The 25,050-nt window shown below is 37.8% G+C and overlaps 5 protein-coding genes and 1 long non-coding RNA gene across 9 annotated transcripts; 4 read left to right on the plus strand and 2 right to left on the minus strand.

Moving 5' to 3' along the window:
• Window positions 1–302: 302 nt before the first annotated feature.
• Window positions 303–7,725, plus strand: Coq6 (ubiquinone biosynthesis protein COQ6, mitochondrial). The gene is made up of 9 exons (XM_076428351.1): window positions 303–977; window positions 1,077–1,388; window positions 1,496–1,686; window positions 1,789–2,028; window positions 6,174–6,281; window positions 6,354–6,416; window positions 6,512–6,822; window positions 6,920–7,202; window positions 7,496–7,725. Exons 2-9 carry the CDS (start codon window positions 1,202–1,204, stop codon window positions 7,538–7,540), a joined length of 1,428 nt encoding a protein of 475 aa, XP_076284466.1. The 5' UTR covers window positions 303–977; window positions 1,077–1,201; the 3' UTR covers window positions 7,541–7,725.
• On the minus strand, window positions 1,783–6,392 carry Pyx (transient receptor potential channel pyrexia). Its single transcript, XM_076428317.1, has 6 exons — window positions 5,148–6,392; window positions 4,782–5,080; window positions 4,519–4,701; window positions 4,163–4,448; window positions 3,694–4,071; window positions 1,783–3,615 (listed from the first exon to the last, which is right to left on the minus strand). Exons 1-6 carry the CDS (start codon window positions 5,262–5,264, stop codon window positions 2,074–2,076), a joined length of 2,805 nt encoding a protein of 934 aa, XP_076284432.1. The 5' UTR covers window positions 5,265–6,392; the 3' UTR covers window positions 1,783–2,073.
• Window positions 7,726–8,136: 411 nt separating the features above from the next.
• Adck1 (aarF domain containing kinase 1) lies at window positions 8,137–10,032 on the plus strand. The gene is made up of 2 exons (XM_076428333.1): window positions 8,137–8,275; window positions 8,363–10,032. Exon 2 carries the CDS (start codon window positions 8,419–8,421, stop codon window positions 9,985–9,987), a length of 1,569 nt encoding a protein of 522 aa, XP_076284448.1. The 5' UTR covers window positions 8,137–8,275; window positions 8,363–8,418; the 3' UTR covers window positions 9,988–10,032.
• A 1,802-nt stretch (window positions 10,033–11,834) lies between these two features.
• LOC143210996 (uncharacterized) lies at window positions 11,835–22,254 on the plus strand. Its single transcript, XR_013009361.1, has 4 exons — window positions 11,835–11,990; window positions 12,810–12,928; window positions 13,409–18,180; window positions 18,260–22,254. It is a non-coding gene; the product is annotated as an uncharacterized LOC143210996 (long non-coding RNA).
• Window positions 11,997–12,872, plus strand: LOC143210991 (uncharacterized). Its single transcript, XM_076428375.1, has one exon. It carries the CDS (start codon window positions 12,183–12,185, stop codon window positions 12,576–12,578), a length of 396 nt encoding a protein of 131 aa, XP_076284490.1. The 5' UTR covers window positions 11,997–12,182; the 3' UTR covers window positions 12,579–12,872.
• Window positions 19,286–24,788, minus strand: Cog4 (conserved oligomeric Golgi complex subunit 4). 4 transcript variants are annotated; one of them, XM_076428320.1, is made up of 11 exons: window positions 24,701–24,788; window positions 24,234–24,450; window positions 23,957–24,154; window positions 23,514–23,888; window positions 23,230–23,438; window positions 22,960–23,155; window positions 22,630–22,877; window positions 22,330–22,552; window positions 21,987–22,253; window positions 21,725–21,910; window positions 19,286–21,659 (listed from the first exon to the last, which is right to left on the minus strand). In XM_076428320.1, the coding sequence occupies exons 2-11, from the start codon at window positions 24,294–24,296 to the stop codon at window positions 21,402–21,404; spliced, it is 2,223 nt and encodes a 740-aa protein (XP_076284435.1). In that variant the 5' UTR covers window positions 24,297–24,450; window positions 24,701–24,788; the 3' UTR covers window positions 19,286–21,401. The 4 variants fall into 4 exon arrangements, with proteins under 4 accessions (XP_076284435.1, XP_076284436.1, XP_076284438.1 ...); XM_076428321.1 differs by lacking the exon at window positions 24,701–24,788 and adding an exon at window positions 24,528–24,674; XM_076428323.1 differs by lacking the exons at window positions 24,234–24,450; window positions 24,701–24,788 and having other exon boundaries at window positions 23,514–23,829; window positions 23,957–24,098.
• Window positions 24,789–25,050: the final 262 nt, after the last annotated feature.

Consider the following 25,050-nt stretch of genomic DNA (forward strand, 5'->3'; position numbering starts at 1 on the left):
TGTCAGAAGAAACGATAATACGAAAAAGATCTTATCAATTCTTCTTTGTAAAATATTAGTAATGTATAAATAATATCGTTTTTATTCGCTTATAAACTAATATATTGTATATTGATACACATACATATTTATTCATATATATACCTAAATATTTATTTATACAAAATATTTGCTCAACTAACAACAGCTTGACAGTTGAGCCACATTGAGCCATCTCTGCCCCGACGGCACACCGGCTCGGTTTCAGCCTGGCCCCTGTGCACAAAAGGGCGCGTTTTCCGCCTGCCGAGGGCTCGAGCCCAGGGCCTGCCGGCCGGGCTAGGATTCAGCCGATTTGCAAGATTGCAAGGGTGCGGGATTCGCGTTCTCATTGCGTGATAATACAAACACGGGTTTTTTCAGTAGTCAAAAACGCCAGATAAAGGTCAATCTAGGCAGCAATCGCCCTCAAAGGTCTTATTTATTAACTTATTATACTTTTGTCGGTAACAAGGGAGACTGCTACGCATTTGCAAAGTACTGCCACATTGATGCGACCCGCCCTGTGTCGCGCATGCGCGAGAAAAGTTGGGCCCAATCGAAGCACTGATTGGCCACATTAGTGTGATACCATGCTGCCCTCTCAAAAACAGGCTGAATCCCAGCCCGGCCGTCAGGCTCTGGGCTCGAGCCCCCGGCAGGTGAAAATCGCGCCCTTTTGTGCACAGGGGCCAGGCTAAATCGTCCTGATTTGGTCTCAACGCTGAGCCAAGCATTGCGTTAGCCCGTAACGTGTCGGGCTGGGGCTCGGCTAGCTGGGTCCGGCGGTGGGCTCGGGCAGACTGTGCTGTCGGGGTGATTATTGAATATATGTATATGTACAGATATACATATACATATAAGAAAGAAACAAAAGAAGACAACAATTTCATTCTATTTATAATATAAATACACCCCAAACGAAGTGAAACAAAGCGAGAGCGAGATCACGCGAGATGGTATGTATTACAAACTTACACCATTATTTCTGTCACGTGTATATGTTCTGTAGACTGTAGATAAATATATATTATATATTTAAATATGTATTTATATAGAATCCATGTATAAATACATTAGTACGTCGTACGTTCGTAAAAGTGCGTCGTATATTCATAACATACAGTGATACAATCAGATACGATATACGATACAATCAATCCAATACAAAGCATAAATAGAAATGGCGACTTTGATAAAAAAATTCTCGCATTGCGGAAGTTTAATATCAGTTTCGAAAAGATCTATTGCTCCTAATGCATCGTTGATTGTATCGAAACATTTGTGTACAACTGCTCAAGATGTAGAAAATTACGATATCATCATCACTGGTGGCGGTATGGTTGGAACCACACTTGCCTGTGCATTAGGTTAGTTTCTTTTCGTTCGTTGTGCCTTATTATTATACATACCTTGTTATTGTCTAAAAATTGATGTTACAATAACTGTCATAGATAATACTTTTTCCTTGTGGTAGCCAACAATAGAAAACTTGAATGTAAGAACATTCTGTTGCTGGAAGGTAGCAACAAAGTTGAATACAAACTACAAGAACAATATTCTAATCGTGTGGTTGCTCTAAATCAACAAACACGTACCTTACTGTCAAGTATAGGAGCATGGCAGCACATAGAAGCAGTACGATATTGCCCAGTACGAAAAATGCAGGTATTGTACAAAATTGAAATAATATATAATGATGTATCATAAAAAATTTTAATATTTTACATACTGTAATACACATTGCATTAAATATGATACTTTTAGTAGATATGGGATGCCTGTTCCGATGCTATGATCGAATTCAACGAAGATCATTTATCAGAAGAAGTTGCCTATATTGTTGAAAATGATCTGTTGCTATACGCGGTAAATAAACAACTGGTTGAGAAGAAGAATGTGAACGTAGTTTATGCGTCTAAAGTTGAAGATATTAAATTACCCAAACATCAAGGAGATGCCGCAAAGATACAATTGCAGAATGGAAAAAAATACAAAACTCAGTTATTGGTAAGTTAATGAAAAATTTAATATATCAAATGCCACGCATTTTATTCAATTATTGTACTCTCTAATGACACTTTCTACTTTATTAGATAAATTGTCTAGGCGTGCACCAATATTGTATGAACACCTTTTTAATTCGGCAGCCAATTCGTTGAACTGTTGTTGATTGTTATCGCTGGTCGAAGTTGTGCTATAGAGTCTGCTTAATTTCGAATTACTGGCTTCGGTATTGCTTCTATTACATACAGATGTGCTTCTAATATTTGTATTACGATTCTTTTTCTCGCTCACCAAGCGATACGTAGCTTTTATTAATTCTCGTGGTAAACGATTTTCGCGGGGATCGTTCGGACGTATATGAAGCGCGCAATGATATGGTGGATGTAAAAGAAGTGCTCCTCGTCTACACGTTTCCATAATTCTACTCGGAGCGCGATCCAAAATCTTTGAAAACAACATGCTTTCCAAGTGTGCTACTAACTCTGCTCTACGTACTAATCTGTCTAATCCAGCACATCTTCGCAATTCTTGTATATCCGATACAGCAAGGCCCATCATTAAGTTCGTTAAAATTACTGTCACTAAGATGACAAAACTCAGAAGCATTAAGTGTGCCGTACCGGAATACAATATTGGTGCACTTTCGTCGAAATATACGTCCTCGAATTCTAATTCTCCAGACATCATTATAATTGTTTTCAATAGACCAACCAAAGGGTTAGCAAACGATTTATAATTCTTATGCAATACGCTAAAACCTAATGAAAAGCCAATTATAAGGCACATGTAAGCACCAAGGAATTTGAAAAAATTAATCGAGACCTGTGTAAACATTTGTATATAAAGGCCGAACATTGGAAATCGCCCAACCACCATCATTAACTCTATCCAAATTAAAAGTATGCCAAGCGCTGCTATATGGTGCTGCCAATGAAAAACCGGCTCGATCAATATTATGCCGGATATCAAAATAACGCTCCACTGGAGCCAGTTCTCCCATCCTTTGGCGTAGGACCATAAACCGTGTGCCATTTGAAAGAATTCTTTACAGGCAAGTGTCACGGTGAACATCAATACTGGCCAGAAAACTATTTTTCGGAGTTTCTCGATGTTCCAGAAATATGTAACTGCTATGTACGCGGTGAAAAATGCAACGAAAATGGAATGAAATATCAAACTTAACAAGAAAAATTTACGGATCCTTAACCATTTCAAGTAGAGGAAGCTTTCGCATAACGGATGTTTTAATACATGTCTTTGTCCAACTTCTACAAGGCACAACATTAAATCCATTTCACCTCTACCGCCTGGTACCAGAGGTCTAAAGTCTAATCTTAATTCGCAATCGACGTCGCCCAATTCGTGATCGTGTAAAGAAATCGCTTGGTCCAAGCGTGAAATAAATCGTGGTAGCACATCAGGCGTTCTGCGAACGATAAAACTCAACGCAGAAATACCACCTTTGGTTCTAGCAGTTACGTCTGCTCCTTTTGACAATAACATCATCACTGTCGACGAGCTTTCGTTTAGGGCAGCAATGTGCAACGGTGTATAGCCAAATTTGTCTGGCTTGTTGATCGAAGCACCAGCCTTTTCAAGGAGAAATGTACGTGGTTACAAATGTGTGCAAGACACTTTCCACGGAACATTTTAAACCGGTAAACTGACCTGCATTAAAATTCTGACCAATTCTATTCCTCTGGTAGCTTTTGCAACAGCAGAGTGCAACGGAGTACGACCGTCGTTATCTTCTGTATTGACATTCGCACCAGCGTTTAGAAGCACGTCTAAAGTTTCTGCCGATTGGGATAAAGCTGCCAAGTGCAGTGGCGTTTGACCTCGTGAATTTTTTACTTCACAGGTCGCGCCAACTTCTAGTAATAATTTTGTGCATTCCGCGCTGCCTTCTTCAGCTGCTAAATGCAAAGGCGTCGACCTCGTCGAACTAAACTGGACTCTAACGTCTGCCCCGTATTTTAATAACAATGCTGTACACGTAACAGAACCGAGACCTGCCGCTACATGTAACGCTGTTTCCGTATAAACCTGTGGAGACAATGTTAATCGAGAAATATCAACACCCACCAAGTGTTACGCTTTGAATCCGGCATAATAAGATAGACTTGAACACAAGTACCTGAGGATTGTTAGGGGAAGCGCCTGCTTGTAATAAAGCTTCGACACAGTCTCCCGCGTTGCTTGAAACGGCATAATAAAGCGGAGTTTTTCCAGAGAGTCCAGCATTCACATCTGCTCCTGCCTTTATCAAGCATTTCACACAGTCGATGTCCCCGGTAGCAGCAGCACAATGTAAAGGTGTACAGATCTTGTTGAAATCCCATTCACCTGGACTCGCGCCGTATTCTAATAACTCTTCCAAGATTTTCACCGAAGCTGAACAAGCAGCTAAATGCAACGGTGTCCTATAGAATAAATTATCGACAACGATTTTATCATATTCAAACATGATTCTTTTCTTATTTAATTCTATACCTGCCGTCGCAGTCTCTAACTGAAGGGTTCATGTTTCTTTTCAATAAAACTTGCACCAGTTCTACATGACCCAGAAAACAAGAGACTAAGAGATAAGTATTCGGCCAGTTCTTTAAATCTCGCGAAACGGTCACACTACTAATCGCATCATTATCAATGCTTAATAATGGAGTTTGTACGCTTCTATATTAAACACAAACAGTACGCAATCAAATTGTATTCAATGCAATTGTTACCGACAACGAATACAATAATCGTTTTACCCATTTTCATACGGAGGTATAGAAATTTTCCTAATATTTGGCGTCACTATTTTGCCGTTGTCGTTTAAAAATTCATTTAAAGTTTTATGCAACGTATCGCCGTAAAGAGTCGGCACAATGAAAAGAGCATGTTCCCCGACTGGCAAATTAGAAAGAGCTGAAACAATTTCTTCTTTGCTCCATGGTTGTTCCTTTGTCATTTGTCTTTCTCTCATGTGATAAGCAACCGAATCGGAACTATTTTCGGAACTTATACTGTTATTTTCTCTATCGTCCATCCAAATGCGTTCGCAGTCTCCCTGAAATGATTTACGTTCGGCAAGCTTATTTTGAAAGAAGTTTAAACAACGCTTCGTGCATACTTACGGTATCGTTCAGGATAATAGACGGCGTTGCCATTACATCGGCTGTATTTGTTTCTTCATGAGAAATGCGACTACTTAAAAATCTACTTAGGAGAGGCTTTCTTTTTTGGACTGACATGTCAACTCGTATGGATTTGTTTAAGCTACGTTTAAAAACTTAAAACGTCGCAAGCGTTCGGTTCTTCTTCGTTGTTCGATGCCTAAGAAATAAAAGTGCTATGGTACCTGCACATGGTGCACTGCTCCAAATTCTGAAGTACTTGAAAACCACTTCAGCTGCCTGTATGGTTCGGAACAAGAGCACACATGTTCCTCAGTGTTTAGAAAACAGAACTGGCATATATTTAGCTCCTACTACTTCTTGCTGGACACATGAATCAAGAGAAACTTCCTTGTTACAAACTTTTTTCTCTCCTCAAGTTTTCTTCTAGCATTCAGATCGAAGAATCGTACATAAAATTTCTATGTACTTTACACTATTTCACTTTTAATTCACATACTTATTCTTGTAATTGATAAAGACATTTTTCGAGGAAACCAATTGTATTTACATGTTACACTTTCCTTGGAATACCAAACATAGGTTGTATATTATTTCAAAATGAAGTACAGTGTTTACACAATTTTTTAAATTAAAATTCCAGTCGTATTGTATCTATCCACCCTTGCGTAAGCATAAAACTATACAGTTATTGTGGTTACACTTTACAATGAATGGAATTGGAACATTTACCATAATATAAGAATAGTGTCTAAAAAGTGATTCATTTCAGCAAGGTCAAGTGTAAAACAGTTTAAGCGTGCATTCAGTACTTCTGCTCAAGCGTAGCAGAGGACTGAAGTTATTTCCAGACATATTGCAAGTCTCATAACTGAGAATTCCCCTTCCTACAGGCACAGCACTACCAATATCTTTATAGGACTCTCTCTCTCTCACTCTCTCTGATCCTTTATTCGATCATTTCTTTAGTCACCATAGAGTAGTAAATCTTTTAATAAACATTAAAGAGTACTTGGTTTATTGCAGGTTGGAGCAGACGGTGGCAATTCACTGGTACGGCAATCTATGGGTACGCAATATGTGAAATGGAATTATAATCAACTGGGTGTTGTTGCTACTCTTAAATTATCAGAGGTCAGGATTGTGCTGTTCAAATATTGCTTAATCTTTTACTGAAATCCACAATAATTTATATTTGTGTTCCAGCCAACAGAAAACATTGTTGCGTGGCAGAGATTCCTTCCAATGGGTCCAATAGCATTATTACCTGTAATTTTTACATATTTTTACAAGTTCTTCTTGCTTTCTTATAAACTGGTTTGAACGGGCTAAATATTACACACTGACCCTTACTTTCACGATAGCTAACAGATTCGCTTAGTTCACTCGTATGGTCGCTACCGATGGACGAAGCGAAGAGACTTTTAAAAGTTTCCGAAGAGGAATTTGTTGACAGCATAAACGATGCTTTATGGAGATTGTATCCGAAAGATGGAATAGTTGAAAGTGGCATGCGGGCCCTCCAACAATTACTCGAAGGTTTGTCGTTACAAACGGGTGTAGTGAGACAATTGCAACCGTCGATATCGGCTATCGTTGAAGGATCGCGTGCAGCTTTTCCTTTACAATTTGGTCATTCAGTATCATATGCTCAAGCAGGAACTGTTTTGATTGGGTTTGTAAAAAAATAACATCATAGATTATGGTTTAATAACTTTCACCAGCAGGTAATGGATGCATATATACATACTTACATACGATTAAATTCTTAGGGACGCAGCACATAGAATCCATCCATTAGCTGGTCAAGGTGTTAATCTGGGTTTTGGAGATGTAACGCTGTTGGTCCAGCTTCTCGCAGAAGCTACAATTAATGGAGCTTGCTTAGGCGACATAATGTATCTAAGAAAATACGAAACGCTGAGACAACGATACAACGTTCCAACGATGCTTGCGATCGACGCGTTACATCGGCTATACAAAGGAACTGCGGCTCCCACCGTCCTCGCGAGGAGTTTAGGATTGCAATTGACGAATGCTATTCCATTACTAAAGGTGAAACACAAATAACAAAGCAAAGACGAATTATTGGGTTGGCAAGAAAGTAATTTCGGTATTTTAAGGTGAAACAGAGCCCAAATTTTTTTATTCAAGCAATGAATTTTAATAAATAAGATATTTTCCCTTTTGTTCGATGATCTTTTGCCAAGAAGAATAAATAAGAAAATATTTTATTGACTAAAGTTCATGGCTCGAATAAAAAATCCAAAACTAGTTTCTTGCCAACCCAATAGATCATTCTCTTTTTCCTATATTGTTTGAAGTCCTATGTATATGATTTATTTCAGAGAGCCCTGATACAACATGCATCTGGTAAAGCAGTAAGTCAATGATGTTTTAAAAGTTGACGCAAAGCCTAGTCTTCTAACATCGTATTTTCACCGTCTTTACAGTAAAGACTTACAATGGTCCCGCTTGTCGCATATAATCTATATATTTAGTTCTAGTTATTTAAAGTAATATAATGTAAATACAAATTTGTAATATATTTGCAATATTAAATACTGAACAACAGGAATATGTTTTCATAAATTTTTTACATAAATATGACATATTCGATATGCTTAGGTTAAGAAATTGTTTGAACTTCTAAAAAAAGAAAACAACAGATGTAAATACACATCAAATTATTTGGTATTTTGATGTATGTAAGTATACGACATACGATTACGTATGTAGTAACAAACTTCAGAATGCAAAGCAAATTGAATATGTTTTATGGAAATTTTCGTCGTATGTACCACGTGTACAAAGATTAACAGTGCATGGATGGATACAGGTTATCATGTCACTTTTCCAAAAGAAACAGATTCGTAAAATATCATACGATGAAACAAATTGCGTATTTTTAAAGGAGAAACTGAAAAAGTAAATCATATTATATACATAGAATAATTTTTAGTGAAAAATTTGGCCCTACTTTTCTTATGTAAATAGTTTAGGTTATTGCGCGACCTTTGAAGTTTAATGAACAATTTTTGAATCAGAAAACTCAAATACATTACGTAACTTTTTATCGTGTAAAAACTAATTACCAAGGAAAAGTGAATATCAGCTTCGTTTTTAAGGTAAGTTCGCCCAATGACAAGATCTATTTAAATGACATGTATCTATGTCATGATTGCAGTGTTTTCATGAACAATATTTCCTTTCAGGCTGAATAGAAGAAATTATTGAGAAATCTTATTGTTTTATTTACGATCGACTGACAATGTTTATCTCTAGAAGATTGTTGAGAACAACTGCATTTGGAATCATCGGTTTTGGTACGCTGGCCTCTCTGAGAGCTAACGAGTACGATTTAGGATCTATAGGCATCGTAAGACTTGGACGAGCCGCAGTTAAAGTTTTTGTAATAGGTAGACATTATAAAAACGAATTATACGCGAGTAAATTAACAGGAGATAGTCCAGAGTATCTGGATCTAAAATCAAGAGTACACAAATTCGGAGCACAGAAGCTTTTAGAGCTCTGCTGTGAAAATAAAGGTGTTTATATCAAAGTAGGTCAACATATTGGGGCATTGGATTATTTGCTACCACCAGAGTATGTCAGTACTATGCGAGTATTACATAGTTCTGCGCCACAATCGTGTTTCAAAGATGTATTGACCGTGATCAAAGAAGACTTCAAGAAAGATCCTTACGAAATATTTGAAAGTATCGATCCCGAACCATTGGGAACAGCTAGTTTAGCACAAGTTCACAAAGCTGTGTTAAAAGATGGCAGCGTTGTTGCTGTTAAAATTCAACATCGGTCTGTTAAAACGAATTCCTACGTGGATATAAAAACTATGTCAGCCTTAGTGAAGATTACTTCGTTAGTTTTTCCTGACTTCAAATTCGATTGGCTCGTGGATGAAACTAAGAAGAACATTCCTAGAGAATTAGACTTCTTACAGGAGGGGAAAAATGCAGAGAAAGTTAAAAGCATATTTTCTCATTACCATTGGTTGAAAATACCAAAGATCTACTGGGATATTTCATCGCGTCGTGTATTAACGATGGAATTTATAGACGGAGGTCAAGTCAACGATTTGAAATATATCCAGAACAACAACTTAAACGCTTACGAAGTTAGTAGCAAATTAGGCCGACTGTACAGTCACATGATATTTATTGTCGGTTTTGTACATTCTGATCCCCATCCTGGCAACATTTTAGTTCGAAAGAAAAATAACGAAGCAGAAATAGTCCTCTTGGATCATGGCTTGTATGCTGATCTTTCCAATGAATTTCGGTGGGAGTATTCGAAACTGTGGTTAGCAATATTTAATAGTGACAAAAATGCGATGCAGACGCATTGCGCCAAGTTGGGTGTTCCAGATCTATACGGGTTACTAGCTTGCATGGTATCGGGTAGGTCTTGGAATGCCATTATGGCGGGCATACAGAAAACTAAATACGATGTTAAGGAAAAGCAAGAATTCCAAAAAGAAATACCACTATTGTTACCAGAGATTAGCAATGTGCTTGAAAAAGTGAACAGACAAATGTTGTTAATTCTCAAAACAAACGATCTTGTACGTTCTATCGAACACAACTTAAAGACAGAATCCAGAATGTTCGGAATGTTGGAAATGTCGAAATGTTGCATACACTCTGTTTACGGAGAACGACTAAAATTATGCACAAATACTTGGATAAGTTTGAAGCTCTCCATAGCGAAACAATGGTCGTTATTTAAATTATCATTATATTATATATATTTAGGAGCATTAAATTTTAATATCAAAGAATCCATAGAATCACTTATGAATAACAATCATTATGCTTTTTAACAAAAACTTTATTTTAGAATAATTTAACGAAATGTTTTCTGGCAATACCTAATGAATTCATCGTAAAAAGAGTCACGCAAGTGAATGTACAAATTTTTTTGTAGAATATATGCCTTACAATCACAGTGTTACTCGTATACATACTGTGTGCGAATACAGTATTACTTTATGCTGCTGTGGTTGTGTAAATTTATTGTACAACAGCAACACTCGAACTGCCATTATATAATTTTTATATGTACATAACTAAAATAAACAGAATCCATCTATAGTAATTATACTTCATTACATAAGTAAAGATTCTATGTTTTGTTTGCGTGTAAATGAAATAAATCAATTAATATATACATTTGGTCGTTTGCTATATTTATGTATATGGAGTTATATATATGTTAAAAAATAGACGATTTTTATTACGCTAGTTTTTGTTACGGAAAAACGAGAATGTATACGAATTTAATACATTATACATAATAAATATAAAAGTGCAGCTTATGTCCATAATATATTGAAGGAAATATGTATTTTTAAGAACTCTAAATAATGCCAGATCGATGCGCATCTTTTTGCGTCATTACTGAGTCATGTGGTTCGTGCTTCCTTTATTGCGTCATTGCGATATAAAAAGTAAATTCGTCATCAGGGCATAGTTTAACGTGACTTGTCTGTAATATTAATATGAAAGAAGGATGAATAAACGTGGAATTTTTATAAAAAATATGACACATTTTATTCTATAAATATATACCTCGCGTGGATGTTTATAAGTTATATGTATAACTGTACATGTACATGTGTATATAACTTATTTTTGGTGGTTCATTCTTTTATTTGACCTTTTTTTAATTCATTGATTAATTTAATGTGTTCAGTAAGGACTATTCTATTCATTACAAAACGAAAGCAATATATGTATATATATACCTATACAGAAAGGAAAGCGTCCTTTCTGGCAAATATATATACACAGTTACTTTTTCCAGCGTTGCCGCGTCTTGTCTGTCTCGTCCATACAACTAAAATACATATTATACGTTCATATTTTTCTAAAGTATATACTTCCATTTGCGTAACGTCTTATTGTTAGTATGTATACTTGCAAAAGAAACCAACGATTCTATATTAAACAATAAATTTTAATTGCAGTAATAGCAATCAATACACAAAGTATCTCGTTTTTTGACCTTACTCCAAATTCTCACTATTTACACTACGTTCATATACGTATATTATTGTACATTTTAATGAAATCGTGATTGCGTGAGAACCGTACAATTGCAATTATTACAATTGTCTTTGTTCAACGTTGTAGAAACGTTCATTCGATACGATTTTATTACGATAGAAATCTTTAAATAGAAAACGTATATACATATATTTAGTTCAGTTTTCTTGAAGATTCAATTTTGCCAACGAAATCTGCGATAAAAATGCGAAAATGGACATTTCTATAACGGTACATGCATGCATATATAGGCATTTACGTAGAACTCCAAAAGCTGAACCATTGATCGAAACGACGCGAAGAAGTTTGGCAACGCTGCGGATTATCCGCAACGGAAAACCACACGACGCTGCTGAAGAAGAGTACGCCGTTGGAGGGGCGGTGGCCGTAGAACGTATTCCTACGCGGCTAATAATTTTCAGAGTTTGAGAATCTTGATAAGTGTCGCAAAATGTAGAGAAAATTTTCTATGGAAAATGTTACGTGTATAGCAGAGGATGGACCGAGTAAAGATATTTGTAAAATACATTTAGGAAATGATATTAATAATAGATTTGCTGGGAACTATTTTCTATTGATCGCGCGGAGGTACACCAGTTAGTAGGGAGCTTGGGGGTATATAAGGTGCCCCCATCGGGCGGCGCCCTGGCATTTCCTGAGTCATCCTCAACCGGTGAAGGCCGTATCTTGCTCGCTGGCTTGCAGTAGTTTTTTTTTCTTTCTCTTGAGTTACCACGGGATTTCTCTTCCGTCGACAAGAAACACGAGCTTGATACAGGTTGGTGTCCTTCTTACTTATTCAGTAATTAGGTCAGAGTTTATTAAGAACGTGCGAGGCGTGACTGCTGTTAGAGCTTTGTCCGTTCTCTGGTCTTTCGAGAAAACAAAGCGAAAAGTACACGAACAGTTCGTTACGGTGTGTCTACGCAAGAAGAAAAGAGGAGAGGAGGAGCGCAAGCTGGGGCTCATCATGGTGGCTTCGACAAGACCTCGTGAAATAGACATCGACAGACCGAGTAATACTGAACAGTTAGCCAATTGGATCAGTAGAGTCCGTTGTAAGAAGCTGATGTGCCGTCGAAACCGAAAACGTGATCTACGCGTCGAGGCGGTGCTGACTTGTGCTCTTTTCAAAGCCGAACACGAACTGCGCAGCAAGCAGTTGTCCAGGATTTCAAAATGGCAGCAGTTCAAGAAGCAGTTCCTAAGAGAGACAGACTACGCAAGCTGTGATTTCTATAACGGCGTGGACTCTAGATCTTATCAAGAGGAGGATCCTTGGCAAGGTCCTTTGTGTCCTGAATTGAGCAGCTTGGACTCTTTCATGTCGAAGTTGGGCGAAATAAAAGTCCCATTGCAGCGATGAAGAAAGACCAAAATTGGACGTCTTGGTTTGAAAAACCTTGAATAGCGTCTCTGATCCAGAATCCAGAATCATCGAAGATGATGTCGCCGTCGTCGTTGGCCAGCTGCTGGTCATTTCAACGTCGTGATTAAACATCAACTCGAAACCAATGCTCGGCACCGTGTGTCGGTGTTGTGGGGCTAGAAGTCGCATCACTATCCTGGTGTATATCTGGCTGTTTTTTACTTGCAGTCTCACCGTTTGAGATGGCAATGGGACAGGCGGAGGGAGAGGTTGCTGTTTGCAGTGATGCTGGGGGCACACCGCAAGGGGGATTCCATGTTCTAGTCTCTACGCCTTTCTCCAGTTTGGTTTGTAACCTGTATCGGAACCAATGTATTTCTCTTTGCAGTTTTAGTATTGAAATGAGATACGAATAACGGAACTATTCGAATTTGTTATTATATACTCTCGAAGAACATTTGATCTCGGATATTTTTATTTTTTTCCAGAGCTACCACGCTACTGTCGAGACATTAATACATAAATGTACATTTGTATAGAAACGTAGAAATTTGTACAACAATACGTATTTACTTTAACAGATAGATTTAGCAGTGAAACGGTACTGACCGATTGTTATTCCAAAAATTTACCGAGAGACTCGTTCGTGTAGTTTTAATATTTAATAGAATAATGGAAAGCGTCAATTGAAACATTTGTACAAGAATTGTGATATAGCAGAAGAGGAACGATGGAAAAGATTAATAAATGTGGACATGAAAAGAAATTGATAATTTATTCTGTGACACTCTTAATTGACCATTATTAATACCAGCAATCCTTTTCAGTATGGCATACACCTTACAAACTTGTATCGCACGCAAGAGATACCGCACACATGTCGTCCAGGCTGTTGCTCGTCATCTCCGACGTCAGTGGCCTATCTATGTAACCATAAGAATGAGATGAGATGAGAGGAGTGGTGGTGAGAGAGGCTTATTAGTATGGGATGAGGAAAGGGGCAAACTGTTTGTTTCTAGAAATTTGCGCAGCAAGTATTGCGGCTGAGTTACATGGCGAATCAAGTCATAGAAAACACCTAGCGTTCACACACTTCCATATCTCGACCAAGCATCAAGTATTCTCCCAAACGTCATCCGGCCGTTGTGATGCACAGTTTCGGGTTCAGCGCTCAGGGCTCATTGCGACAAACGGCAGCAAAACTCGAGCCTCGTTTGGTGAGCTATTCCCTTCTCTCCGTTACCTGTGCAAACGTATTTTCTCAGGTCCAGAAAAGGTTTCCCCCAACGTGACGCTCGCATCACAAAGTTATACGGTGCACAAGTTATTCTGCTTATTGACAATAGAACGCGAACACGTCGACTAAGCTGGCTAGCCCAGGAACACTGCATAGGTGACCCATTTCAATTAGGCTAAGGGCCTCGAGGTATGAAGGTATATGGAGATGTATGGAGAGAAAGAAAATGAGTAATTCGTTGCATGTCTGTCGACTTGAGACGACCCAGAAACGCCAGATATTTATCGCAAGTAGCACACAATTCATTTTCAATAAGAGCATGCGAATATTACCATGACGAAGGCTCAGAGTATACGATTCTTATATGCGCGTGGTACTGGTATTGTAACATTGTTTTGTGGACATCACGCCACCAGATCATTATTTTCACAGATTCGATGATGCTGAATTCGTTATTCGAGTACAAAGACGAGAAGATATGTGTGTAAAGTGTGTTTTAGATCAGAGTAAGATTACGCTAACGAGAGAGAGAGCTCTGGCGGAAGTCGCGCAAAAAGAGAGAAACGAGAGGTATCAGTTTACATTACAGTTAAAATTAAAACACGTTGATCTCGAGGAACATGTTCGAAAGGTTATTTTCTGGTTAAACTTCTGGGAGGAGGGAAGAAGGGAGGGATGGGTGGGTGGGGGTATTTTGAGATCATTTTCTTCATCGCAGAAAACAATTCGTCCGAGTCGCTACGAATAGGAAAACAATGGCATTATGGCGCAGCTATCGGCAGATGGTACGATGGTAGTACTACCTAAACGAGGTTTCTTATCTTAATGGAACGAAGTGGTGCAGTGTTCGTTTGACCACACGAAGAAGCGTTTATGCGAGTAATCAGGACATCTTGAGAAACAGGAGAGATTTCGTAATCACGCATTTGTCATTGAGAATATGAGAACTGCTGAAGGTTTGGTATACGAATGGTTCGAAAGAAATTTGCTCCTGCATGCCGGGGCACGGTATCATCATGTACTATAATAATATATTCATAACATTTTTATGAATTGCGTTTCTAAGTATACATATATACTACATACATGTGTTGGTTGGGTAGTTTCTGTTCAGATGTCTTTTATACTGCAGGAATACGTGAAACATTCGTACTTTGGATGCACAGCTCTGTAACTACCGCTAGAAAACTGGTATTTTCTGTTACTGGATATATATCGCGGTCAGGTTTCCAAAGGCACGTGTTATGGTACGTTTAAGTAGAAGGATGGGAGAGGGGTGTGGAGAAAATATTATGTTTCAGCTAGACTGACTATAAAGCACACTCGTGTAAATCAACTCGCACTAATAAGCTGGTTACATTAGAATTTTAAACTGGATCCTGATATGTAATCGTGCCGAATATACTTTGCTATGAGGAATTCGGGATATATTCAGAAAGATAGTATGTTCAATGAATCAGATGTGTATGTACAAAATTCTCTGAACGAAGGTAACGATTTAACAACGTGCTGAACAATTCGTATTATGTAAATATTAGACGTACGTGGGGAAAAACGTTTGGGGATGGGCTATGCAATTTTGTGTAAGCTGCAGGACCGAAGCTGTACATACCTCCTGCATCGCAGTGGATAAGATTATCGAAACGGGATCGCTCTTCATGTTGGGACGCGCCATTCGTTTTTCTGTGTAGTAGCAGCAAGACTATCATCCTACAATTTCAGTAATATTTAAACGAGCACACAACTATATTGCAATTAACAAGCATGGCACCTGTACGCGAGCGAGCCCCTTCACATTTCGTTTCTCCTGGTTGTTTAGAGGTGTTCAACACGATTTGGAGATACTCGTCCGAGGAACAAATAGGAGAAGGAACGTCTGTGTTATAAAATTGCTTCGTTTTAAATTATCGTTATAGCGCGCTATCTTCATAAGGTATTTTAGCTGAACCAGGTGATGCATTTTTAATATATTTTCTTATATAGTGCGTACAAATAGTTTAGACTTATTTGTTAGAAATTACTGTGTAATCATTCGTGCCTTGGAGAAACATGTTGTGTGGGGCGGGGGCTGGATATAAACAATTTTGAATTTTTTTTTCACAGACACATATATTAGCAGGTGGACATGTGTTTGAAGTTTTGTTCTAAAATCAACCGAAGCATGACAGAGCACGATAGCGTTAAACTCTTCGATATACCTATATATGTGTGTGTATATAATGGTATTATTTGGTCACCGAGTTAGGATAGTTTATATAATGCTTGAACAAGAATCGTTGGGGGATACTTTGTCGGCGAGTGGATTTTCTGGTCTTCCCCTTGGAAAGTAGAAGAAATTATATCATGTTCAAACTAGACATTTTCTAAAGAGCCATTGATCTAGCGGAGGGCACTTCTCTCGAGAAACGTGTATGTATTGCCCGGATCCACATTATTTTTATATCACGTTGTTAGGAAGAAGACATATTACGGTCGATTTAGCAGTACAAAAACTATATATTCCTGTGGATTCATTTCATCGTGGTTCGAGTACAAACATGGCAAGTCCTTATGAAATAATATAGCTTGTGCTTTGAGTACAAAGTAATGCATAGACGAGAAATGAGCAAACGAACATCCTCCAGACTTCGATCAGGTAACAGCACCTAACTATAATTTTAATTAGACTTTACCACGATACTGAAGAGACTGTTGACCTAACTATTGCAGATTCATTGCTCGTGCTAGAGTTTCTTTTTCCGTGAGACAACATTAACACGTGATCAATTATTTCTTGATAGCAAGATCGTTCTGATTCAAAGGAAATTCCTTTATTACGTATGAAAACGAAACTAACGATCAATGGAAATTGTTGTTTTTTCATGTGCATTAACTGTTTTGTGAAAAATGAATTGCATTTCAAGTTCAGTCGAATAGCGTGTTGTTACGAAAGTGCATAAAAGACCATAAAATAGCATTACACCGTATCTTTGCTGTCCGCTATAGTGCTTGATTGATATACATATATCAAATCGTTTTGTCGTTATGCAAAAACAAGAACACTGTTACGGAGAATGCAGCAGCTCGAGCTTTACGATAACAAAGCCTACAGTGAATGTGAATGATGCTTTGTACACAGTAGTCTACCTAACATTGGATAATTTAAAAGTATATGTGTTAGGAAAGTCAGTTTCAATGTTCAAAGACTTTGGTGAGTGCGTAATTGTTCCATGTCTACTTTCTTCGGACAACTAATAGTTCTTTTATATAGACAGCGTCTAGAATGACACACATTGCCATATAGCTTTCTTATGATTTTATTGTAATGCTCTAAGTGTTGCGTTTTATGCTTTGATGGCTTTTCCTCATGAAGATAGTTAGAATGTGCTGTACATTTTACTTCTACTACAGTTCATTTTCTATTGCCGATTCTCTTGTGTATAATTCTAAACGAGTATACAATGTATGTATAATATATGATATATCAGGTGAGGGGGTGGGGGATGTGCATTAACCCGACGAAAGTTCCGTATATTACAGAATAGTTTTCTGCAGCATAAACGTTTCTTCTAATTAATTACCGAAATGGTGCGATGGATTGTTCAGCCAACAATTAGGATGAATGAAATGCTTGAGGACGCTATGTATAAAATTTCAAAAAATTCGTTTAAAGGACATGGGTCAAGGAATGGGTTGTTATGTTACAAAATATTTCGAATTCATCTCTGAGATTCTGCTATGGGCCTTTGTAGGCGTGAGTTACTTTGGTATTTTTCGTGTTGCCGTCGCGGAAAAGCTAACCAAGTGTTTTAGAACCTGTTTACCGAGTATCGAGTTCCGTGTGGACGAAGAGAGGGTCGAGAGGGACATGATTTGTCGTGACTCCATCGAGTAATGCTTACCGAGTCCGAATCCGTGGTTCTTCCACCCTCTGGCGATCTGGGTACGGATGCGTATGGAGTTGTGGTCCTATTGGCTTGTCCGTCATTCTATCGATAGTTGGAGGATGTACCCTCTTGGAAAAGGCTCTGGGATAACGGAAGTCGCGATGAAACTCAACTTTTTCCTGTGGTCCGATCCGGCGAGGATGTGTCTGACAATGCACCGCGGTGCATCATTACCCTATGCAGTGTCCTATGCGAAAAGGAGGGACTGACTTCGTGGCTGAATTATTCGTTTACATTCTTTGATGGGATCTTTGATGGGATTGCGAGTTACCATTGCGTCGTATTGAAGCAGAAGGCGATTCGAGGGGCCATGCGTTTTCTTTTCGAGTTTTCGACAGGCTTTAAACACGGATTGCGGATTTTTGCGGTGCGATACAGCGTGCGAAGTCGTCGATGCAGAGTTCCAGCAGAAAAGTCTCTTTCCCCTATAGAAAAAGTAAGATAAGCCTTTGTCGAAACACTTTTACAATACATTCATCGCAGAAACGAATTAATGGTATCGTATCTCTTTTCAGATTTAATTGCTTTCTATCTAGTTTTGCGTTGAACTAGCTTGAAATAGATTGGAAGAGAAATTATGACGTTATCATTAGTACAAGGGAAATAGCATTTTAAATTATCAACTTTGCTAATATTAATCAATAGCACGATACGCATAAACATCTTCGAAGTCACTGTGAACGCTCCCAATGAAGTTATAGTAACAGTTATGAAAAAGTACTTCCTATAGGATTTAGGTGCTCAAACTCAAATTATAAATATTTCAAAAATGGATGAGAAGCTTGGGCAAGAGTCTTGTATTACAAGACAAATGCAAGGAAAGGGGAATTAACAATATATGCCTCTAGATGGCATATGCGTTATACATTAAACAAAATTTGGGAGTTTTTGAACACGTGAAAAAATCTTTAACGTGGCACTTCGTATTTTAAGGATACATAAAAAAGCTATAAATGTATGAGAGAAAAATTGTCGATATAAGGCGGGTCATAGAGTAAAAACTATCTGTCAACGTAAGCTTTCGTGGGTTGAAGAAGAAACAGTCATCGAGGGATTTCGTGGGATGATGAAGAACAAATTATAGTCGCGGGACTTCGTGAGCTGGAGAAACCGAACCTGATATCACGAGGCTGTATGTGTTCGAGAAAAAGAAGAAGAAAAATCCAACGTCGTGGGACTTCGCAGGATGGAGGAAGAAGAATCCAACGTCGTGGGACTTCGCGGGATGGAGGAAAACGAATTCAACGTCGTGGGACTTCGCGGGATGGAGGAAAACGAATTCAACGCCGTGGGACTTCGCGGGATGGAGGAAAACGAATTCAACGTCGTGGGACTTCGCGGGATGGAGGGAGAAGAATTCAACGTCGTGGGACTTCGCGGGATGGAGGGAGAAGAATTCAACGTCGTGGGACTTCGCGGGATGGAGGAAGAACTCGACATCGTGGGACGTCGCTGGATGGAAGAAAAAATCAACGTCGTGGGACTTCGCGGGATGGAGAAAGAATTCAACGTCGTGGGACTTCGCGGGATGGAGGAAGAACGAGACTTCACGGGATGGAGGAAGAAAAAATCAACATCGCGGGACTTCGCGGGATGGAGGAGAAAGAAGACAACATCGTGGGACTTCGTGGGCTGGAGAAGAAGAAGAAAAAGAAACCAACATCGCGAAAATTTGCTGGATAGAGGGAGAAGAAATCAACGTCGTGGGACTTCGAGAGACGAAGAAGAACGAACTATCGCCACGCCAGTTTGTGTAATACAAGAGGACAAAGTATCTTCGTGGGCTGAAGACGATAAAACTGTCGTCGTGGGACTTCGAGAGACGAAGAAGAACGAGCTATCGCCACGCGAGTTTGTGTAATACAAGAGGACAAAATATCATCGTGGGACTTCGTGGGATGGAGAAGAGCAAACTATCGTCGTAGAACGTCGTGAAGAATAGAAGAAAACTTGGACGTCATCGCATTTTGTAAGGAGCTGTTATTGTAACACTTTAAACTAAGCAGAAGGAAAACTGGCGTCGTTAAATTTTGTGAAGAGCAGAATAAACCTCTCGTTATGGAACAGAGGATTAACTGTAGCCGCAGGATTTTAAGAAGAACAGAAGAAAAATTTCTTAACGTGGGACGTTGTGAAGAGTAGAGAAAACTAAACGGGCAGAACTACCTATACAGGATACAGTGGTGTGATCAAGAAGAAGCTGACGTTGATAGATTTTGATGAAAGCAGAAAGGAGTAACCGTAGATGCAAAACTTGTTTGGAATAAGGAGAAAAGAACTCCTGATGTCGAACTTTGTAAGAAGAGCAAGAAGAAATGGTTGACGAGAGATGTTCAGAATAGAGACGAAGACGCTGACGATTCAGAAGTTCGTGATATCTAAATGAAGAAACAATTGGTGCAGGACTTTGTTAGATGCAGAAAAAGAAATTGTAGACGTAAGGACTTTTTAGAAAGAGAAAGGAGACATTTTCGATACAGTACTTTCAACTGCGAGCTGAGAAAAGAAACCGGCTAACAAAACAATACAGCAAGCGAAAACAAATCGTATCGCTGGTAGGTCGTTGTATACTACAAGCACAACAGCTTCTAAAAATTAATAGTTTGTCAGTTCATCACAACTAGTCACTCTACTGCAATGTTTATAATACTAGTAGATTGTCACGGTAAATTTATGTTCGTGTCGATATCAATATATTATTTTAGAATTAAATTTTTTCTGTGCATATTGTACTCTGAAATAATTTAAAAAATTTATCGATAACAATTGTTTAAAATTTAAAGATAAAGTGTTGGAAAGTAACAATAGTTTGGAAATTTCGTTTTGGTTGTATCAATTGATTGGTGAAGAGAATAAATTCTTAGATAAATAAATGACTAGATTGAACTTTAGGACATTGGGACAGCATAGCAATGACTTACAATTAGTTGAAACATGGAACACTGAAACGGAACGAGAGGACGACTTCGTGGGACATCGTGGGATATCGAAGCAGAACCAGAACCGCAACTTTGTGGAACATCGAAGCATTACCAGGAGGACGACTTCGTGCTACATGGAAGATGACTAGGGCGGCGACTTCGTGGGACACCCGAGAGAAGCAAGGACATCGTGGGACATCGTGGGACAGCCAAGAAGAACCAGGACATCGTGGGACATTCAGGATTATGCGATTGTGTTTCTAGGTCTACAATCGCAGAATCTTAGTTGTTAACATTCTAACGAAATTTTAATTCCAGTTATTATTCAATTTTTTATTTTATAATCTTAATTTAAGTTCATTATACGTAATATTTAATTTTAAATAAATTAACTGTGATAAAACCATCCATATATATATGTATATACAATATCTTATAATTCCATGCGTAAAAAGTATACAATATACAATTTATATTTAAATACGGCATGTATTTTTTATTCTAATGTACCATTAATGCAAAAAATTTTGTGAATAAACGAAAATTAACTTGAACCTAATATTAAAAATCTATCAATATTTCCCCTTCTAAATACTGCAATAGAAAAGAATACTAGGATTCATAGAAGACTTCTCATTGATAAGACATTTAGCATTGATTGGAATAGTATTTGACCCTTTGTTTAAATGAAACAATTGTATACACATATTAACAAATACGATGAACGTACTTCAAATTAAAGCTTTAGTCTTTTTATATCTTCCGGACGAAAATCAGTTCTTAGAGATGCGACGTGACGAACTTCGGCAGGAGTTAGTCTCCAAGCTATTGCGTCTGCGCCGCAATAGTCTGCTAACTCTTCCACTTTTTCAACGCTTAGTATAGTAGCTATTTGCGTTAGTCTTGCGAATTTGTCGCGTATGGACCAGGATGTAGCAGCAGCTAAATAACTTGCCAATGATCTTATTTCTTTATCGAGTATGAGGCCTCCTGCCTAAACAATTCAAAAAAAGTAAGCGTGTTAAATGTATGCAAATAATAAGTAGCAGCTATACATACTCTGTTAAATGTGGACTTCAAAACGACTTTTTCTAATCGGGCTGTGACTTCGGCGGTGAGAAGGCCAATCAAAGCATCGTAATTGGACGTGGTTAAACCGTCTTTAAAACTTCGTAGTAAACCCTCTAAATTCATAACTAGAGTTTGTACAAATGGTTCTTCCGTTTCGTATCGTAACAGATCATCCTAGAAATATTCATACTTTATTCGAATAAGGATCACAATGGGCGCGATCACTTTTTAATTTCTTTGTTTAATTTACTTCGTTAATATGATGATCCACGGATAAAAATGCGTCTACCCAGGGAGTAACTCTTGGTTTAACAGCACTTACGCGTAGCTGTTCTAATCCGTAGTCTGTAACGGCTCGTAAAATCGATATAACACTCTTCAGACCAGACAAACAACTATCAATTTTACCTCTATCTTTATCTTGCATATTAGGAAACGCTGCGTCTATTAAAGCATTTAGACTTTGACACAGCGTTTCAACGTGTTCGATGCTAACATCGGTATTGTTTAAGTAAGCCTGTGTCGGGTTATAAAATGTACGATGAATTTCTGTATTTGAAAAGAAAGATCTTCGAAATTGTAATTAATATTACCAAAAACATTAGACGAGCAAGCTCTGTATCCGAAGTTTGCAAGCGACCGTGTTGTATACTTGTTTGAAGGGCGCTATATGCTTGAGCCAAATCCAAGTATCCAGCTGGATATCCTTGACGCAGTCGATTCCTTAATCCATTCGCAAACTCTCCTTCCAATATACCACAAGCCATATTAACTACCGCACAGATACCGTCTATGCTCCAGCTGGACATGGAACGCCTAAACAAGACAATTTCGAATCGAATTCGAATAAAGAAAACGCATTTTGAATCTTTACATTATGATGAATATAATACCTTATACATTTTTGTACTATGAAGAAAACATCATCCACCATGGTTGACGTTTTTAGATCCTGATCCAAGGTATCCATTCCCAATGCTTTATTTACGCTTTCTTCAAGGAAATACCTTTCCAACGCAAGGTAAGTACCCAGAAGATCTTGCATTCCGCGCGCTAAGTCGGAATTACTGATTATGTTTTCAAACTCATTCATTAAATCTTTGAACTGTGCATCGTCCTGTGCACTAATTTCGATATCGTTCTACAATGAAAGTGATGGTTGATAGTATGCAAAAGATTAAATGTAACAAATTGGTTGGCATAAAATACAATAGATGCATTACTTTAACTCGTCTCCTTAAGAAACGTATATACAAATCAGCTCGCGAGTGCATTATAATCATTTCTCCTAGTAATAAATCAAATTCTTTTGGATCAGCTCTTTCCGAACTCGATTTTCGGAGATGATCATTTATCATTTGTAACTTTTTCGATATACCTCTGTGTTTTGTAAACTCTGTTATAATCTTTTTCACTTGCCTATTGAAGAAACGAACGATAATGAGAATTGTTTACATTATTTTTCAGAATTACACGCATATACTCGTATTTACCTATCGCATTCCTTCTGTAGTATAGAAATTGTCATCAATAATTTTCCAGGGCCATAGTATGTTTCGATTATCGGTTGGTGTATTTCCACGATACGTGCAATCCCCTCGAATAACAATATCATAGTATCGGCAAAAATGACAGGCGCTCTTTTGTCATTGCTCTTAATTTCCAAAGCTGATTTCAAATTTTTTTGTGCTGTTTCATGTAACTGGTATCAAGAATATTGAGCTTTAATGGAATACTTAGTAACATAGTTGAAAGCATATGTTATTTGCAACGTTACCTTCGAACACAAGTAACTGCAAAATTTTCTAAGCCCTTCAGAATGCATTCCCAACAGAGGAAATATTTTGAAAAATCTTTCGACGGAAGCTAGATCTTCCGATTTGACAGCCTCGTCGAATTTGCGTGTAACTACTGTTCTAAGTTGTAGCGCTGCTTGCTGTAAAGTGATCAAAGAACTGCTTATATTAGTATGGTCCATTGAAATATCTTCGGCTGTTCTTTCCAATAATTGCTGATCCATCGACAGATAACGATGTACGTGTGCAGCTCCTTGTTCGTAATCTTCGTTGCGCAATGCCATAGCCACACCTTCGCTGCATAATTGTAAATCGAGAATATCGTTTACTCGTCTTTGACATTCGCAAACTCTACTCTATCGGTGAAATGTTTACAGTTAAAAATTTGTAATAGAATGAAAGCCATTGTCGTTATTCGACTTACCCTTGCTAGATCTAATTGTCTCACTTTCGCACTGACATTCTTAGCCAACTCGTTAGTTCGTGCGATCATATTGTAAAATTTCTCACCCTCTTCTCGTACTATGATAACATTAGGTAATACCCTGCTTATGTTTTGCAATTTCGCTTCCACGTGGCATTGTCTCGAAAGTATACTTTCCAAAGCTCTTCTCGTCTTAATCTGCAAAATAAAAGTTGTTATTCGATCCGATTCTATTAACGAAACAAAACGGAAGAAACGCCAAGATAAGGATACAAACCTCATCTTCCGATAATTTTTCAAGGATGTGCTCCAAGTTCTGCTGATTTACGGGCAAATCCATAATGTGCACTCAAGAAATATTGTTTTATACAGGAAACACTGAGTTACTTTATAAGAACTTTGCATCTGTCACCTGTCACAATGATAATCCTAACCTCCATCTTGATCATTGGCCATAGTGTATACTGATCTATTATTCCTAAATAGAGGTGGAACTGTGGAACGTCAATTGAAATCGAATATAATAGATCAATAATAAATATATAAATGTTGGAATCATATATATAAATACTTTAGATCCACGAAAACGATAAAATACGAATGGCTAACGAGTTGTGTCTTTGAGAGAGAGAGAGATGTTATAACTATATGTTCAAATTATTTTTCTTTATTTGATGTCATTATGTTATATATCTACAATTATCTTTATCAGTACAATAATATTATATTAATAAACATAGATACCAAATTTTAGATACGCAACAGTACGACACGTATACAAAACTCAGACACTACGCATTGCTAAACATTCATCGAGCTCGACCGATAGGCAAGATTCCTTACCGCAACCGTTGGTTGCCATAAAATTTTTCAATAAACAAATTTTATTGTCGAAATCATTCTTTTTCGAATATTTTCTAAACTATTTACCGCGTTGAAAAATATGTTAGGCAAAATCTGTAGATCTAGACAGGCTGTGTCTTTTTATGGTGTGGTTTCATCATATTTTATCAATAAACATTAGCGAAAATGTGTTTTCTTTTAACTTGCGGAACTTATTTCTTTTTAATTGTATAGATTATTTTGTAGGATAT

Source organism: Lasioglossum baleicum, chromosome 7, assembly GCF_051020765.1.
Source record: "Lasioglossum baleicum chromosome 7, iyLasBale1, whole genome shotgun sequence".
Lineage (NCBI taxonomy): Eukaryota > Metazoa > Arthropoda > Insecta > Hymenoptera > Halictidae > Lasioglossum > Lasioglossum baleicum.